Source organism: Bos mutus, chromosome 4 (genome assembly GCF_027580195.1).
Source record: "Bos mutus isolate GX-2022 chromosome 4, NWIPB_WYAK_1.1, whole genome shotgun sequence".
NCBI lineage: Eukaryota > Metazoa > Chordata > Mammalia > Artiodactyla > Bovidae > Bos > Bos mutus.
In genome coordinates this window covers 81471115-81491564 of record NC_091620.1, presented here as the reverse complement: position 1 = coordinate 81491564, position 20450 = coordinate 81471115, and the positions used below count along the sequence as shown (strand labels likewise).

At 39.6% G+C, this 20450-nt stretch overlaps 1 protein-coding gene across 1 annotated transcript in view; it reads left to right on the top strand.

Moving 5' to 3' along the window:
- The window catches only part of PCLO (piccolo presynaptic cytomatrix protein), a 141860-nt gene that overhangs the window by 9156 nt on the left and 112254 nt on the right, over window positions 1–20450 (top strand). The window contains exons 2-3 of the mRNA XM_070368855.1: window positions 849–5999; window positions 6185–8323. Coding sequence (XP_070224956.1) covers window positions 849–5999; window positions 6185–8323 — 7290 coding nt within the window. The remainder of the gene's footprint in view (window positions 1–848; window positions 6000–6184; window positions 8324–20450) is intronic.

The window sequence follows — 20450 nt, the reverse complement described above, 5'->3', positions numbered from 1 at the left end:
AGTCTGTAGACATTTATAAATAATATTTATTAAATTTCTTTGAGATGGGATGCTGAAGATATGATATAATAACTGTAGAAAAATAACAGGTATTTCTCTTTAGCTAAAGCTTTCAGTCAGACCAATGATCACATAGCTTTTTTGAATTTTACAATTTCTAAACATTCAAGTGATACAGAGCTTAACAATTGTGATATAGAGATTAGCAATATTGATATAGAGATTAACAATCATACCAAGTGAAATACAGCATTTTACATCTTTCAGAGTGTCTTTAAAAGGCAATGCCTTTTTTGACCTCTCTATCTCAAAAATAAATAAATAAATAAAAAGAATCCTTTGCAGTAGGTGAGATGAATATTATTATGGTCACGTTACCTGCTTATTTCTGTTAAGTAAATATATCCCATACAATTTATAGCCAAGTACAAAGCCCATTCTCTGATTCTTTGTTTGCCTATCCTAATAATCCAAAAGTATTAATTATGTTAAGAGAAACTTACTAAAGATTTCCTTTGGCCATTTGACTTCTTACCCAAAGTAAATGTACTGAGAAAGATAATCATGTTTTTGAAGGAAAATGGTTTTGAGATATACAATGATATATCAATGAAATAAAATCAGTTGTGCTTGAGAACTGACATTTGATTAAACTTTAGTTAAATGAAAACTAACCTTAATATGTATCAACTTTTTATTTTTTGTGCTCATAGATTTTTTAAAATTCTGTTATATAGTTGAAAAAGTCCTATAATTTCTCCTCAGTAATACTTATTTGAGAGTAATGGGGAGGCTGTGTTATTAGTTTACCCATGTTAAGTTTTCCTGTATCTTTTCCTCCCTGCTAGGAAAAGGAAGATGACAAATCAGACACTTCAAGTTCTCAGCAGCCGAAAAGCCCACAAGGTCTTAGTGACACAGGATATTCTTCTGATGGAATATCAAGTTCACTTGGTGAAATTCCAAGTCTTATTCCCAGTGATGAAAAGGATTTGCTCAAGGGACTCAAAAAGGACTCCTTTTCACAAGAAAGCAGCCCTTCCAGCCCCTCAGATTTGGCTAAGTTAGAAAGTACAGTCCTATCTATTTTAGAAGCTCAGGCAAGTACACTTGTTGAAGAAAAGTCAGAAAAGAAAACACAGCCCCATGAGGTTTCTCCTGAGCAGCCTAAGGACCAGCAGAAAACTCAGAGTTTAGTGGAAAAACTGGAATCTACAGTTTCAGAGGAGGAGCTCAAAGAGAGTCAAGAAGAAGGAGACACTTTTAAAAAAGAGAGCCAACAAGACATTCCTTCCAGAAAGGACCAAGAAAAGCCTGAATTTGTTGACGAGTTGGCTACGAGGAGACAGCCTTATGATTCAATTGAAGACAGCAGTGAAAGCGAAAACTCACCTGTTCCGCAAAGAAAAGGGAGGACCAGTGTTGGTTCATCAAGCAGTGATGAGTATAAACAGGAAGACAGCCAAGGATCAGGGGAAGAGGAGGACTTCATTCGAAAGCAAATCATAGAAATGAGTGCTGATGAAGATGTTTCCGATTCTGAAGACGATGAGTTCATTAGGAACCAGCTCAAAGAGATTAGCAGTAGTATAGAAAGCCAGAAGAAGGAAGAAACCAGAGGGAAGGGGAAAGGAACAGGAGGGAAACACAGGCGACTGACACGAAAAAGTAGTGCAAGCTTTGATGACGATGCAGGAAGACGCCATTCCTGGCATGATGAAGATGATGAGACCTTTGATGAAAGTCCTGAGCTTAAATACAGAGAAACTAAAAGTCAGGAAAGTGAAGAACTTGTAGTTGCCGGAGGAGGAGGACTCCGTCGATTTAAAACAATTGAACTCAACAGCACGATAGCCGATAAATACTCTGCAGAGTCATCACAGAAAAAAACAGCTTTGTATTTTGATGATGAGCCAGAATTAGAAATGGAAAGCCTGACAGACTCTCCAGAAGATAGATCAAGGGGGGAAGGATCTTCTAGTCTTCATGCTTCCAGCTTCACTCCTGGCACATCCCCTACATCCGTTTCTTCTCTTGATGAAGACAGTGATAGTAGTCCAAGTCACAAAAAAGGAGAGAGCAAACAACAACGCAAAGCTCGACATAGATCACATGGCCCTCTTTTACCTACCATTGAAGATTCTTCAGAGGAAGAAGAATTGAGAGAAGAAGAAGAATTACTGAAGGAGCAAGAAAAGCAACGGGAATTAGAACAGCAACAAAGAAAGAGTTCTAGTAAGAAATCAAAGAAAGACAAAGATGAACTTCGAGCTCAGAGAAGGAGGGAAAGACCAAAGACACCACCCAGTAATCTCTCTCCCATCGAAGACGCATCTCCAACAGAAGAATTACGTCAGGCTGCAGAAATGGAGGAGCTCCATCGATCTTCGTGTTCTGAATATTCACCTAGCATAGAGTCAGACCCAGAAGGCTTTGAAATAAGCCCAGAAAAAATAATCGAAGTACAAAAAGTTTATAAATTGCCCACAGCTGTGTCTTTATACTCACCAACAGATGAGCAATCTATTATGCAGAAAGAAGGTGGCCAAAAGGCATTAAAAAGTGCTGAGGAGATGTATGAAGAAATGATGCATAAAAGCCAGAAATATAAAGCTTTTCCAGCTGCAAATGAACGAGACGAAATGTTTGAAAAAGAGCCCTTGTATGGTGGGATGCTAATAGAAGATTATATTTATGAGTCTTTAGTCGAAGACACATACAATGGTTCAGTTGACAGCAGTCTGCTCACAGGGCAAGAAGAAGAAAATGGATTTTTGCAGCAGAGAGAGAGAGAGCAAAACATGAGACTTCCAGAACAGATTTATGAAGATCCCATGCAGAAAATCACAGCCCTCCAGAAAGAGTTTTATGAGTTAGAAAATTTACATGCTGTTTTGCCTCAAGAAGACATCGTTTCAAGTTCTTTTATCATCCCAGAAAGTCATGAGATTGTCGATCTGGGTAGTATGGTAACTTCTACCAGTGAAGAAAAAAAATTATTAGATGCTGATGCTGCCTATGAAGAACTCATGAAAAGACAACAGATGCAGTTAACACCTGGATCTAGTCCAACCCAGCCCCTCATCAGAGACGATATGACAGAGTCCACTGTGGACTTTGATAGGGTACCTGATGCATCTTTGACATCAAGTGTTCTCTCGGGAGCATCTCTTACAGATTCAACCAGCAGCACAACACTCTCCATCCCAGATGTTAAAATAACCCAACATTTTTCAGCAGAAGAAATTGAGGATGAATATGTGACTGATTATACAAGAGAAATTCAAGAGATAATTGCTCATGAATCACTGATTTTGACCTATTCTGAACCTTCAGAAAGTGCTACATCAGTGCCACCCTCTGACACACCCTCCCTCACATCATCTGTTTCTTCAGTTTGTACCACAGATAGCTCCTCACCCATTACTACCCTGGATAGCATGACCACAGTTTATACTGAGCCAGTGGACATTGTAGCTAAATTTGAAGATGCTGAGGAAATTTCTTCATCAACATATTTCCCAGGCAGCATTATAGACTATCCAGAAGACATAAATATACCTTTAGATCAGACAACCATACAGGATGGTAGAACTAGTAAAGATCACATTGTGATTTCCTTATCTGATATAGAACCTTCTCTCATAGAATCTGTAGGAACTAAACTGGGGGGGCTAATTGCTGACACTGTTTCTACTGACTTATCTATATCTGAAAAAGATGCAGCGAAGAAGGCCAGAAAGGAAACAGGGGATGGACTTATTCTGGAAGTTTTGGAAGCTTATAGAGATAGTAGGAAGGAGTCTGAGGCTGAACTGACAGAAATTAGCTTACCTGACACTGTGTTTGATCAGACACCTTCTTCTGTAAAAACTCTTCCAATGAAGGAGCAGGTTTCAACGACATGCTTTTTACCTGAAGAGGTTTTGGGTCAAGCAAAACCTGCATCTCAGCTACCATCTGGCACTCCTCCCATTTTCTCTCTTCCAACTAAAACTCGTCCATTCCTTCGAAGTTCTTCTTTGGACATATCAGCCCAACCCCCTCCACCTCCTCCTCCCCCTCCTCCACCTCCTCCCCCTCCCCCTCCTCCTCCTCCCCCACCGCTTCCTCCACCAACCTCACCTAAACCAACTATTCATCCTAGAAAAAAGTTAGCGGTTACAGCTCCAGTGACTGCAACTACAGCAGCTACATCTCTAGTAGATTCTGTTACTACAGTGGAGACCACGTCTGCTCCCAGAAGTGATGGGTTACCTATGACAAAAGTGTATACCGCTGCACCTCCTCCTGTTCCTCCTAAGCCATCTTTAATTCCATCTGGACTTGTATTTACACATAGACCCGAACCAAGCAAACCTCCACTTGCTCCTAAACCAACAGTTCCTCAACCTCCAGTCACTACCCCAAAACTAACAGATACATACCCCAAACCAACAGGTCTACCTTTAACTACAAGTATGACATTAAATTTAGTGACATCAGCAGACTATAAGTTGCCTTCCCCTACCTCTCCACTTTCCCCTCACTCTAACAAGTCCTCGCCAAGATTTTCCAAGTCTCTTATGGAAACTTATGTGGTTATCACATTGCCATCTGAACCTGGCACTCCAACAGATTCTTCACCTAGTCAAGCTATTACCAGTTGGCCGTTGGGATCACCCCCCAAAGATCTGATTTCCATTGAACCAGTATTTTCTGTAGTTCCTCCTATGACAGCTGCGGAAATATCAACTTCTTCACAACAGAGCCTATACATCTCCAGAGCTTTGGAGACATTTGCTGCTATCCCAGTCACAACACTGTCTTCATTTCAAGCAACTTCAGCTTCAGTTACACAGTTTCACCCAACTGAAGTTTCCAAGGCTGAGGTTCCAACAGCAAGAAGTACAGTCCCTAGCGTTGGTCTCAGCAGTGTCTCTATATCCTTTCCTCCAGAACCTCTTGCTCTAGATCACCTCCATTTAGAGAAGCAGCAGCATAAAGAAGATGTCCAGTTGCAACTTGTTGGTGATGCCATTGATCTGCGTACAGTACCCAAAGTAGATGTTAAAGCGACTGAAAAATGTATGGATCTTTCTGCCTCTGCAGTGGATGTGAAGAGGCAGACCACAACAAGTGAAATGTATGGGAGACAAATTAGTGCTGTCCAACCCTCAATTATAAATCTCAGCGCAACTTCATCAGGAGTGACTCCTATATCCCTGGTCACCGAGACAGTGACTGTTGTCACATGCACAGCTACTGCAAGTTACACCACAGGCACAGAAAGCCTAGTGGGTCTAGAACTTGCAACAGCAGCACCACTCCAGCTTACTACATCAAAGCATGTGGAGCCACTATACAGAGTTCCAAGTGGCCAGACCTTTCCTACAATTAGGGAGGAAGCGCCAATAAACTTATCTTTAAGTACTTCTGCACACCCAGTGACATCAGCTCCTACGAAACCTGTTACCACACCTCCTGTTGGTGTCACAAATGGATGGACTGATAGCTCCACATCCCAGAGCATCACTGATGGGGAAGTAGTGGATCTCAGTACCTCCAAAACTCATAGAACAGTTGTAACAATGGATGAAGCTTCTTCAAATGTAGTGACTAAAATAATAGAAGATGATGAAAAACCTGTTGATCTGACTGCAGGAAGAAGAGCCGTGTGCTGTGATGTGGTTTATAAGTTACCCTTTGGAAGAAGCTGCACAGCACAGCAGCCTGCAACCACTCTTCCTGAAGATCGTTTTGGTTATAGGGATGATCACTATCAATATGATCGATCAGGGCCATATGGTTATAGAGGGATTGGGGGAATGAAACCTTCCATGTCTGACACTAATTTAGCAGAAGCTGGACATTTTTTCTATAAAAGTAAGAATGCTTTTGATTATTCTGGAGGAACTGATGCAGCAGTAGATCTTACTTCAGGGAGAATTACTACAGGTCAGTATGATGTAGCAACAGACCTTTCTTTGAAATATCATGGTGTTCCTCATCTCATTTCAGGATGACAATGTGGTCTTATTTCCAATTTTGTTATTTTTTATCTTTCTTTGGATGTTTTGGCAATATATTTTGGAGTACATATGCATTTTTGTTTCTCCACTTTTTTTTTTTTAAATTTGTTCCACCCAAAGTCGCCTGCATGTGCCTGCATGTTCAACATTGCTTTTATTCTCCACCTGAGTAGGTTAATAACCTGTGGATTTGCATGCAGTCCTGTTCATTATGTTCTTCAAGACTGAGAGGGCTTTCCAACCCCAAAAACATCATTCATTCTAGGAACTGGACTATAACTCTCCCCTGTATTTCAGGTGAGGTAATGGATTATTCAAGCAAGACTACAGGTCCATATCCAGAAACTCGACAAGTCATTTCAGGAGTTGGGATTAGTACCCCGCAGTATTCCACAGCAAGAATGACTCCACCTCCAGGACCCCAGTATGGTGTGGGGAGTGTTTTGAGGTCGTCTAATGGGGTTGTCTATTCTTCAGTAGCAACTCCAATTCCTTCCACGTTTGCTATCACCACACAGCCTGGCTCCATTTTCAGCACCACCATGAGGGATTTGTCTGGTGTGCACACAAATGACGCCGTGACTTCCTTGTCCGCCCTGCACCAAAGCCAGCCCATGCCTAGATCCTATTTCCTAACAACTGGTGCATCTGAAACAGACATTGAAGTCACTGGTATTGATATCAGTGCCAGTTTGCAGACTATCACTATGGAGACTCTCACAGCTGAGACAATAGACTCAGTTCCCACCCTGACCACAGCGTCTGAAGTATTTTCTGAAGTGGTGGGAGAGGAAAGTGCACTTTTAATCATCCCCGAGGAAGATAAGCAACAACAACAGCTAGACTTGGAGCGTGAGCTCTTGGAACTGGAAAAGATCAAGCAACAGCGTTTTGCTGAGGAGTTGGAGTGGGAACGGCAGGAGATTCAAAGGTTCCGAGAACAGGAAAAGATCATGGTTCAAAAGAAGCTGGAGGAGCTGCAGTCAATGAAGCAACACCTCCTCTATCAGCAAGAAGAGGAGCGGCAAGCCCAGTTCATGATGAGGCAGGAGACGTTAGCGCAGCAACAGTTGCAGCTGGAACAGATCCAACAGCTGCAGCAACAGCTTCACCAGCAGCTGGAGGAGCAGAAGATTCGCCAGGTCTACCAGTATAACTATGACCCTTCCGGAACTGCCTCTCCACAGACCACTGCAGACCAGGCCATCCTGGAAGGTCAGTATGTTGCCCCAGAAGGTGGTCAGTTCTGGGCAACTGAAGATGCAACCACCACAGCCTCAGCTGTGGTGGCAATTGAAATACCACAGAGCCAGGGATGGTACACAGTTCAGTCTGATGGGGTGACTCAGTACATTGCCCCACCTGGCATCCTGAGTACTGTTTCAGAAATACCTCTGACAGATGTAATTGTCAAAGAGGAGAAACAACCCAAGAAGAGAAGTTCTGGAGCTAAAGTCCGTGGCCAGTACGACGAGATGGGGGAAAATCTGGCAGATGACCCCCGCTGCTTTAAAAAGATAGTGGACAGTGGAGTACAGACTGATGATGAAGATTCAGCAGATCGGAGTTATGTGAGTAGGAGAAGGAGAACTAAAAAGAGTGTTGATACAAGTGTCCAAACGGATGACGAAGATCAGGATGAATGGGACATGCCTACTAGATCTAGGAGGAAAGCTCGAGCAGGGAAATATGGTGACAGCCCTGCAGAGGCGGACAAGGCCAAACCCCCTTCCAAAGTCTCCAGCATAGCCGTTCAAACAGTAGCAGAGATATCTGTGCAGACTGAACCAGTTGGAACCATAAGAACACCTTCGATACGGGCACGCGTGGATGCCAAGGTAGAAATAATTAAACACATTTCAGCACCTGAAAAGACTTACAAAGGGGGCAGTTTAGGATGTCAAACAGAAGCAGATTCAGACACACAAAGTCCTCAATATCTGAGTGCCACCTCTCCACCCAAAGACAAGAAACGCCCAACACCTTTAGAAATTGGTTATTCATCTCACCTCCGGGCAGATTCCACACTACAGCTGGCTCCTTCCCCACCCAAATCTCCAAAAGTCCTTTATTCTCCCATCTCACCACTTTCACCAGGCAAAGCCTTAGAATCAGCCTTTGTACCTTATGAGAAACCCCTCCCTGATGATATAAGTCCACAAAAAGTACTGCATCCAGATATGGCTAAAGTTCCCCCAGCAAGTCCTAAGACAGCCAAGATGATGCAGCGCTCCATGTCTGACCCCAAGCCTCTGAGTCCAACAGCAGACGAAAGTTCCAGGGCTCCTTTTCAGTATACCGAGGGCTACACGGTAAGAGTGCTTCTTTTCAGTTAGAAGACAATGGCTGAGTTGATGTTAACTGTGTGTTTACAGACTTTAGGAGGCCATGACACTCCTGGTGCCTAATTCTAAATTTCAATGAGAACTATTTCATTAGAAAATTTAGTGGGGGGAGTGGTAAGCAGAAAAGTATACATCCATGTAGAAATACAAAGAAAAAAAAAGACAAAAGGAGAAAAGTGTGTAGTATTTTGTGATAAATGAGATTGAACATTTTGTTCTAATCTTGAAATCTCCCAAGTGTCAATTGTAGGCTGATTTCAGTAAATATAACTAATATTCATATATGATAGAATAAGTATTGAATAAATAGATAAGGCAAAGGATGACCAAAAATTTAAACCCATGGATGCTGGAATTCTTAGTGGGAGGATCCTTGAAGATCATTTAATCAACCTATTATTCCTTCTGCCAGAATGTTAATCTTTGCTGCTCAAAATAAAGCATTACTAGGGCATAAAGTACCCACTCCAGTGTTCTTGCCTGGAGAATCGCAGGGACAGGGGAGCCTGGTGGGCTGCCGTCTATGGGGTCACACAGAGTCGGACACGACTGAAGTGACTTAGCAGCTGCAGCAGCAGCAGCAGCAGGGCATAAAGTGTAATTTAATCTTCATAGTTCATCCATGCTTATTTTGTTTCTGGCAATTTTCTGAATCTAATGTCAGGTAAGCCTTAATCTTAGTGCTTACAGAAGAAAAATTAATTTTTATGTTTCTTCAAATAGGTTTAATTGTTAATTATTTAAGTTTAATAATTTGAGTGTATTTAAAATATGCTTCAAAGTGAAAGGAACATATATAGGAATGTTGGACATATTTGTGAAGATCTCTATAACTGGGAATAAGGAATGTTAATAATCAGGTAAAAAGCAGGTTATCTACTTCAAGAAAACCTAATATATATCATTAGAAGGTTATTAATAAAGTAATAGTTCTATTGAAAACAAGATTTATGTTTATATTAAAAGTTCCCCTAATTACACTGCTTTCTAAACTCTAGATCTTAAAACCCTGACGCTTTTAAATAGGTTTTTCTGAGAAATTACTCTATTGCAACTGACCCAAATGTGTTCAACACTGGCTGTGGGCTGAAAAATGTACCATTATATGTAACTGTAAGCCAATTTTTAGGTATATAGGCATATTAATAGTTATACTAATAAATTAAAATTCTTATCTAAGTGTTCCAGTTTCGTAGGGGCATTTTGTTATTATGTACTTTCTCAAAAAGAGTGTATAAACTATCTTCAAGGGGGGGATAGAGGTCATAATTTTTTTTTTAATTTACTTATCATAACTTGTAAGTCAGGGAACCACTTCTACATTGAGATTTCATTCAGTTTCTGTGTATGGCTTTGTTTCTAGAATTAAATATATTGAGAGAAATATTTTTAACTTAGTTGTAATGTATAGGTATTTACTTTTACAGCAGTGACCTATGAATTCACCTAAAGAGTAATCTAGAAATCTTTGACAATACATTTTTTAGCAGTATTTTAAAGTTATACTCAAGACTTCTGTCACAGAAAGAACAGCCTTCTCCACGCAGTGTATTGACCATTAATTTAACATTTCACCCTATACTCTTAATTCAAATGAACACAGGTATAGAAGATATTCAAGGTGTCCATATTTTTCCTCACAGTATTCTCTTGGGTTTTAAAAGTATGAAATGAAAGATACAATGGGTTGTATGTATTGTATTATTGATTGTAATGGTGATATTTTTTAACTATCCAATCCTAGAAGAAGTTGGATAGCATTACCAAATAATACTCTGAGCCTAAAAAATCCTAAGTGTTTTGAGCTTTGGAACACAACCCAGTAGTTCCTTTTTCTAAGTGGTCACACTCAGTGCAGGCTTCAATATGGAATAATTGTATACCAACTCAAAAATACTGTTTTATTGCATGCGTAAGGTAGACCATTTTATATACAGGCAGTGTTCTTAGCACTTTAGATACTCTGATTTAAGACGGGAATTTTATAATTTATTTCTTGGAAAATTTCTAGACATTCCTTGTGTTCATTTTAAACTAAAACCAGTCTCTCAATTACAAACATAAATTACTAAATATTAGTTGGACTGAAAAGAATAATCTAAGTGATATTCATGGTGATGCAAGTTTGTTTAGCTCAGTAATTTCCATATTGTTAATTTTCTCAAACCAATAAAATTGAAAAAAAAATTATACCATCCAATCAACATTGAGACAACATAGTAACACATATAATTCAGCATGAAAGATCAGTTTTATATGGCAAGACATTCTGTAGTCAGTTCTCTGCCTGGAAGTACCAGGAAATGTTTCAAGGAAGGAAGTTCTCAAACAGGAAGGTGGGATCTCTGTTGGACCATGAAGAACAAAATGGAAGTCATTCTAGAGGAAACAGATATACAAGGGTTCAGACTGATGAACAGACAGAAAACAAAGAGAAGGAGAAAAGGATTTACTGTAAATGAAAGATAAGGAAGGGACAGGTGCCAGGGGATCTAATTTGCTGAGTTCAGGTTTGGTTTTACTTCCCTTGGCTGTAGGGAGCCTAACTCAACCCACCATCATTTTTTATTTACACTATGCCTTAGGCCCTGGACTCCTCCACTCTTGCCTTCCTTACTGCTACTGCTGCTAAGTCGCTTCAGTCGTGTCCGACTCTGTGCGACCCCATACACGGCAGCCCACCAGGCTCCCCCGTCCCTGGGATTTCTTCAGGCAAGAACACTGGAGTGGGTTGCCATTTCCTTCTCCAATGTATGAAAGTGAAAAGTAAAAGTGAGGTCGCTCAGTTGTGTCCAACTCTTTGTGACCCCATGGACTGCAGTCTACAAGGCTCCTCTGTCCATGGGATTTTCCAGGCAAGAGTATTGGAGTGGGGTGCCATTGCCTTCTCCGGCCTTCCTTACAGTCTATTCTCTAAACTGCACCTCTAAACTGATTTTCTAAAGTTTACATCAGATTATGTCACACACTCTCAAGTAGATTCTCAGAAATTCATCAGGGTATATTAGAGATATCTTAGCAAGGACCCTTGTGATCTGGTCTCTGCTTGTCTCACAGCCTCATTGGTCACTCTCCACATTTACCCCTCTTTCTCACTCTGCTCCAACCACTGACCTTGCTGGTCTTTGGGTATGCCTCATCCCCACCCAGGAAGCCTGTTAGGAGCTGTCTCTCCCCAGATGGTTGTCTGACTCACTCCTGTGTACAGATTTCTGGTTAAATTTCACTTCCACAGAAAAGCTCTCCTTACTTCAGTCTCTAAATAAACCTATCACCTTGAATTCCTGCACCCTCCAAACATGTGTATTAATGTGTTAGTACATATTTAATCAAATCATCTACTTTATCCTGTAGAACATAACCTCTACAAAAGCAGGAACTTTGTTTTGTTAGCTGCTATAATCCAAGAGCCTAGAACAGCACCCAAAACAAAGCAAGCCTTCAATATTTATTGAATAAATGTATTAAAGGAAGGATTGCATGGAAGCAGTGGGTTAAGACATGCATTAAAAGACTCTAGCTGGTTACCTTTTCATTTCCACAGTTTAGACCCATCCTGGAGAAGGCAATGGCAACCCACTCCAGTGTTCTTGCCTGGAGAATCCCAGGGATGGTGGAGCTTGTTGGGCTGCCTTCTATGGGGTCGCACAGAGTCGGACACGACTGAAGTGACTTAGCAGACCCATCCTAGCAAGTCCTTTTGATAATCTGTACTGATACTGCCTATACTTAAAGTGTCAGTTCCACTTGGTTTCATATAGATATTTGTACCACTGAGTACAAGTTAAACAGTATTTAGCTATTAGACAGTCCAGATGCCTTACAGATGAGGAACAAAGCCCAGAGTAGGCTAATGCCTTTATCATGATTCCTTAATGAACCTGTAACCTGGCCAGTTAGAATGCTAAACTTGCACTTTGCAGTTATTCTCTATTTGTCTCTTCTGAGGCTTATGGAACATTTTCTGATTTTGTTGTTTGTTTGTTTGCTTGTTTTTTGCTAATTCAGTACCATGCTTTGTGTCTGTCTTTTTATCTTGTCATTTCCTCTGTTCTCCCCCAAATTATAATTTAAACCCCTGTCAATAAGGTTTATTCATTTTTTAGCTTGCTTGCATTCTTTCATTATCACATTCATCCATTCATTGGTCTTTTTTAAACACTGTGGTAAACTCTATAAAGCATACAGGATAAGGCAGAGTTCATGCCTGACCTCCCACCACTGTGATCATTTTGTTCTCCTTGCCCCACTGTTGTATTCATTTGCTAGGGCTCTTGTAATAAGGTACCACAAACTCGGTAAGTTAAGCCACAAAAATGTGCTGTCACACTTCTAGAGACTAAAAGTCCAAAATCATGATGTGAGCAGGGTTCGTTCTTTCTGTTACAGGCCTTTCTCCTAGCTTCTGCTAGCCTCCAGCATTCCTTGTCTTACAGAAGGTGGTCTCCCTGTGTCTCTTTACATTGTCTTCCCTCTCTGTATGGCTGTCTATACGTCCAAATGTCCCCTCTTTATCAGCTGCTGCTGCTAAGTCGCTTCAGTCTTGTCCGACTCTGTGCGACCCCAGAGACGGCGGCCCACCAGGCTACCCCGTCCCTGGGATTCTCCAGGCAAGAACACTGGAGTGGGTTGCCATTTCCTTCTCCAATGCATGAAAGTGAAAAGAGAAAGTGAAGTCGCTCAGTCGTGTCCGACTCTTCTCGACCCCATGGTCTGCAGCCTACCAGCCTCCTCTGTCCATGGGATTTTCCAGGCAAGAGTACTGGAGTGGAGTGCCATTGCCTTCTCCACTCTTTATCAGACGCTGGTCTTATTGATTAGGTCAGCGCTAAAGATCTGTTTTAACTTGATTACTTGTAAATATCTTGTGTCTGAGTGGTTTCACATTCTGAGGTACTAAGGATCAGCACTCCAACAAAGCTTGGTTTTTTTGTTTTGTTTTTTAACCAATGAGACACATCAAAGCACTATCTTGCCCTTCTTGTTTCTTCATAGGCAAATGTGGACTGTTCTGTGGTTTGTTTGCTTTTGGTCCTCTTTCCAAACGCAGTTATTTTTTTCTTAGCAGCTATCTCACAAGCTTATGGGAGAACTTTCATTATTACAAAATTCTTCCATATGAATAAAATCTCTTTCCCTGAAGTTTCCAAACATTTGTCTTAATTCTGAAATTTGGAACATTAGAGATTTAAATTTATTCCTTTCCCACTCTATAGGAATCCAAGCATCTGAGATCCTTTAACTGATAGAGTTTTTCCATCATGGAATTGTAGTTACACTTTTGACACAGAAATTCCAAGCCAGGAGCCTGTACCATCTGGTTAGTGTTTCACTGGCACTTTGAGTTCATGCTTAACCCTAAGATCTTATATATTTAATTGTTTAAATTAGCAATAATTAACATAAAATCATAAAATAGTACACAGTGGGCCTAACTGGTACAAGGAGTTATCTGACATATTTTTATTGAGTTATGTAATATTCCCCTATGTCTGCAAGAGGTGAACTATATCTCTTTTCCAGACTTTGTCATTTTGCTATCAAAGTCACAGCCCCCAAGCTAAATTCTATTTTTGGCAACTTTATATAACCAAACACTTTTATCATGTAGTCTTCTTCCTTTTACAAATATAAAATTTTAACTCTGCGTTAAGATGAAAAAAAAAATTGCCACATTTTTCCTTGAGTTTTTCTGTTCGCTCCTCAGAAAAATTCCCAAAAGATACAACTAAAATATTCAGAAATGTACTCCTTCTCATGGGGTTGAGCTCGCTATTTAGATACCACTTGAAAATAATGTATTTTCATTCTAATTTAGAAAAAGCACAAAAAGAAATAAGCTTTTTGATTAAAAACAGTATGCACACAAAGATTTATTTCTAATTTTTATCAGTGGAATTCTTCAATTAAAATGTTTTATGGGAGCCAAATAGTTAAAAATGAGTGACCACTAGTATAGAGTTATCAAACCATCTATAATGATTGAAAGTAACACAACCTTCCCATCCCAAGTCTGGCAATTGCAGATATCCAGTAACCTTGATTCCCTTTCCTCACGCAGGAACATTTGGCGATTTCTCTGTTTCCTCAGCAAAAACTTACTATCATTAAAGACCTTTACTTTATGGGATAGTAGAAAAAAATTCTTAAATCTCATAGTCACTATTTGTCTTTCCTAGTCTATGAAGTATATAATGGTGCTACTCTAGGGATTTAGATTCCTGTTCTTTATAGCCATTTTAAATTTGTTTCTTTTGGGTATTGAGGCCATTCTTACCTGACTAGTTGAAAACCACCTACCTTTCTAACACTCTGATCCTCACGCCTTTGTGATTTTTCTCCATATCACATATGGTCAAAAGTACAGTGTCTTTTCCTTTATTATTTCATTTATTGTCTTTGCTTCCCTAACCAGAATTTATGAGTGGGGATTTTTGTTTTACATGATCACATTTTTATGTTTATTATACCCAGAAAAATGCCTGGCTCACAGTAGGTTCTCTATAACAATATATTAATATGATGAATCAAAAAATGAACAGGCCACTTTTTCCATCAAACTTCTTTTAATTTAGGTGAATTCACCAATTCCTCACTCCCACTTAAAACAAAACAACACCAAAAAAAAAAAAAAAAAAAGAAAGCAAAACAAATAAATGAGATTTGATTCATCCTTTCACTATACCTTTTGTGGAGTTGAGTTTTTCCTTCTGCTTTCTCCTTCTATGTTTTTCTTCTTTTGATAAAAAGATGACAGTACACTTTCTAAAATATATTTCAATGCAGCATTTGTGTGTGTGGTGGGGGGAGCAATTATCTCTAGCATCACATGTATGAAATTTTCATAAACCAGAGCACCAAAATGTGTTCCTCCTGCCCTTCTTCTTTCACACAGCTCAGTTCAGCCGCTCAGTTGTGTCTGACATTTTATGACCTCATGGACTGCAGCACACCAGGCTTCCCTGTTCATCACTAACTCCCGAAGCTTGCTCAGACACATATCCTTCGACTCGGTGATGTCATCCAACCGTCTCATCCTCTGTCATCCCCTTCTCCTCCTGCCTTCAATCTTTCCCAGCATCAGGGTCTTTTCAAATGAGTCAGTTCTTCCCATCAGGTGGTCAAAGTATTGGAGTTTTGGCTTCAGCATCAGTCCTTCCAATGAATATGCAGGACTGATTTCCTTAGGATGGACTGGTTGGATCTTCTTGCTGTCCAAAGGACTCTCAAGAGTCTTTCTAACACCACAGTTCAAAAGCATCAATTCTTGGGGCTCAGCTTTCTTTATAGTCCAACTCTCACATCCTTACATGACTACTGGAAAAACCATAGCTTTGACTAGATGGACCTTTGTTGGCAAAGTAATGTCTCTGGTTTTTATTGTGCTGTGTAGGTTGGTCATATCTTTTCTTCCAAGGAGCAAGCGTCTTTTAGTTTCATAGCTGCAGTCACCATCTGCAGTGATTTTGGAGCCCAAGAAAATAGTCTGTCACTGTTTCCATTGTTTCCCCATAAATTTGCCATAAAGTGATGGGACCAGATGCCATAATCTTAGTTTTCTGAACGTTTCGTGTCAAGCCTGCTTTTCCACTCTCCTCTTTCACTTTCATCAAGAGGCTCTTTAGTTCTTCTTCTTCTTCCATAAGGGTGGTGTCATTGAGAATGAGGTTACCGATATTTCTCCCAGGACTCTTGATTCCAGTTTGTGCTTCATCCACCCCGGCATTTTGCATAATGTATTCTGCTTCCCTTGTGGCTCAGCTGGTAAGATATCTGCCTGCAATGCAGAAGACCTGGGTTCAATCCCTGGGTTGGGAAGATTTCCTGGAGAAGAGAAAGGCTATCCACTCCAGTATTCTGGCCTGGAGAATTCTATGGACTGTATAGTCCATGGGGTCACGAAGAATTGGACATGACTGAGCAACTTTCCCTTTCACTTTTAAGCAGGGTGACAGTATACAACCTTGACTACTCCTTTCCCTATTTGGAACCAGTCTGTTGTTCCTTTTTCAGTTCTAACTATTGCTTCTTGACCTGCATACAGATTTCTCAGGAGGCAGGTAAGATAGTCTGGTATTCCCATCTCTTTAAAAATTTTCTACAGTTTGTTGTGATCTACACAGTCAGTGGTTTTGGCTTAGTTCTTTTATACAGTGAGACTTTTTACATCATGACCCCAAATGATCAAGAACATCAAAAAATAAAATGTAGAATGTTCTCTACAAAATCAGGAGAGAAAGTAACAGCCATTGAAAGACATAGCAGTGTAGTCTCAAAGAATTTTTTTCAGAGCTAGACATATCCTTTACGATTTATCTGTCTTAAAAAAAGATTTTTCTATCAAAAAAGAAATACATTTCAGAAATAGGACGTTTTATCAGTAGTGATACATGCAACTTTTTGCGCTAAAATAAGCTACATTTAAAATGTTTCACCTCTATCGGGTCTTAAAAATACAAAACCTGCCAAGTGTTACAGCTGATTTTTCCTACCCTCAGACTTGTTGAACAATTTTGGAACTTTTTGGTAATAGACAAATTCCTTATTAAAATATTTTTGTTCCAGAGTTTAAGCCAGGATCCTATTGCAAAGCAGATGGTATTCATGAGCTGATTTTTACAAGAATATGTTTTGCTTCACTGATTGCTGTTTTGATAGCTATTTTTAAGATTTTTGGAACCCTTTAATGTCTATTTCAGAGAGTAATTTCCATAACCTAAATTGAGAAATTTTATTTCTGTCAATTTTATTTCTGTCAGAATGTACAGATTTAAGAAATAATGACTGTGATGGCCAAATGTGATTTGAAGAATAATATTTTTTAGTGGTTGTTTTTCATTATTCTCTTTGGAAAGCAACATAAATCAGTCTATTAAAACTGAGTTTGATGAAATAAGCTATTTTATAAAGGTACTATTTACATACATGAGAGAAAAAGTACTCATTTATTAAAGACAGGCTTTCTAAATAGTAGTTCAATTGAGTTCAGTCACTCAGTCCTGTCTGACTCTTTGCGACCCCATGGACTGCGGTACACCAGGCTTCCTTCCATGCTTCCCTGTCCATCACCAACTCCTGGACAGAGCTTATGCAAACTCATGCCCATTGAGTCTGTGATGCCATCCAACCATCTCATCCTCTCGCTTCCCCTTCTTCTCCCACCTTCAATCTTTTCCAGCATCAGGGTATTTTCAAGTGAGTCAGTTCTTCACATCAGGAGACCAAACTTTGGAGCTTCAGCATCAGTCCTTCCAATGAATATTCAGGACTGATTTCCTTTAGGATGGACTGGTTGGATCTCCTTGCAGTCCAAGGCACTTTCAAGAGTCTTCTCCAACACCATAGGTCAAAAGCATCAATTCTTCAGCACTCAGCTTTCTTTATAGCCCCACTCTCACATCCATACATGACTACCGGAAAAAACACAGCTTTGACTAGATGGACCTTTGTTTGCCAAGTAATGTCTCTGCTTTATAATATGCTGTCTAAGTTGGTCATAGCTTTTCTTCCAAGGAGCAAGCATCTTTTAGTTTCATAGCTGCAGTCACCATCTGCAGTGATTTTGGAGCCCAAGAAAATAAAATCTGTCACTGTTTCCATTGTTTCCCCATCAATTTGCCATGAAGTGATGGGACCAGATGCCATGATCTTAGTTTTCTGAAAGTTCAGTTTCAAGCAGCTTTTCCACTCTCCTCTTTCACTTTCATCAACAGGCTCTTTAGTTCTTCTTTGCTTTTAGCCATAAGGATAATGTCATCTGCATATCTGAGGTTATTGATATTTCTCCTGGCAATCTTGATTCCAGCTTGTGCTTCATCCAGTCCAGCATTTCTCATGATGTAATCTGAATATAAATTAAATAAGCAGAGTGACAATATATAGCCTTGATGTACTCCTTTTCCTATTTGGAACCAGTCTGTTGTTCCATGTCCAGTTCTTTTTGACCTGTTGCTTTTTGACCTGCATACAGATTTCTCAGGAGGCAGGTAAGGTGGTCTGGTATTTCCATCTCTCTGAGAATTTTCCACAGTTTGTTGTGATCCACACAGTCAAGGCTTTGGCATAGTCAATAAAGCAGAAGTAGATGTTTTTCTGGAACTGTCTCACTTTTTCAGTGATCCAACAAATGTTGGCAACTTGATCTCTGGTTCCTCTGCCTTTCTAAAGCCAGCTTGAACATCTGGAAGCTCATGGTTTACGTACTGTTGAAGCCTGTCTTGGAGAATTTTGAGCATTACTTTGCCAGCGTGTGAGATGAGTGCAATTGTGTGGTAGTTAGAGCATTCTTTGCCATTGCCTTTCTTTGGGATTGGAATGAATACTGACCTTTTCCAGTCTTGTGGCCACTGCTGAGTTTTCCAAATTTGCTGGCATATTGAGTGCAGAACTTTCACGGCATCATCTTTTAAGATTTGAACTAGCTCAACTGGAATTCCATCACCTTCACTAGCTTTGTAGTGATGCTTCCTAAGGCTCACTTGACTTCACATTCCAGGACGTCTGGCTGTAGGTGAGTGATCACACCATCGTGATTATCTGGGTCTTAAGGTCTTTTTTGTATAGTTTTTCTGTGTATTCTTGCCACCTCTTCTTAATATCTTCTTCTTTTGTTAGGACCATAACATTTCTGCCTATCTTTCCATGAAATGTTCCCTTGGTATCTGTTATTTCCTTAAAGAAATCTTTAATTGTTCCCATTCTGTTGTTTTCCTCTATTTCTTTACATTAATCACTGAGGAAGGCTTTCTTATCTCTCCTTGCTATTCTTTGGAACTCTGCATTCAGATGGTATATCTTTCCTTTTCTCCTTTGCCTTTCATTTCTCTTCTTTTCAAAGCTATTTGTAAGGCCTCTTCAGACAACCATTTTGCCTTTTTGTATTGCTTTTTCTTGGGGAAAGTCTTGATCCCTGTCTCCTGTACAATGTCACGAACCTCTGTCCATAGTTCATCAGGCACTCTATCAGACCTAATCCCTTAAATCTATTTCTCACTTCCACTGTATAATCATAAGGAATTTGATTTAGGTCATACCTGAATGGTCTAGTGGTTTTCCCCACTTTCTTCAATTTAAGTCTAAATTTGGCAATAAGGATTTCATGATCTGAGCCACAGTCAGCTCACAGTCTTGTTTTTGCTGACTGTATAGAGCTTCTCCATCTTTGGCTGCAAAGAATATAATCAATCTGATTTTGGTATTGATCATCTGGTGATTTCCATGTGTAGAGTCTTCTCTTGTGTTGTTAGAAGTGGGTGTTGCTCTGACCATTGCATTCTCTTGGCAAAACTGAATAGCCTTTGCCCTGCTTCATTCCATACTCCAAGGCCAAATTTGCCTGTTACTCCAGGTATTTCTTGACTTCATACTTTTGCATTCCAGTCCCCTATAATGAAAAGGACATCTTTTTTGGGTGTTAGTTCTATAAGGTCTTGTAGATCTTCATAGAACTGCTCAACTTCAGCTTCTTCAGCATTATTGGTCGGGGCATAGACTTGGATTACTGTGATATTGAATGGCTTGCCTTGGAAACAAGCAGAGATCATTCTGTCATTTTTGAGATTGCATCCAAGTACTGCATTTCAGACTCTTTTGTTAACTGTGATGGCTACTGCATTTCTTCTAAGGGATTCTTGCACACAGAAATAGATATAATGGTCATCTGAGTTAAATTCTAAATAGTAGAAGCCTCATTTTTTTCTATAGTTCTTACTGCTTCATTGCTAGTATACTTTTCTTGCCATAGTTCCTCTCTATGATTAAAATCTTGAATTATTATTATATGTTATTATGCCATATTATTATAAAATAGGAAATAATATTAAAGTATTTTTCAAAAAATAACTAAGATAATACTTTACAGTAATTAACTATTAGGGTTTGGTAAAAATCAAAATGACTTCATATATGTAGACAAATGTCTGTGAAAACCAGAAATTTTTTTAATTGATCTCATCAATTTGGTGTTTAGTAGTTAACCTTCGCTATTTCACCATGATTAATATATTAGGATTAACTTCAAAACAAATGTTTTCAGACTGAAGGGTGAAAAAATTGTATTATTTGTGTTATAGTTTCTTAACATCTACATTTCAAA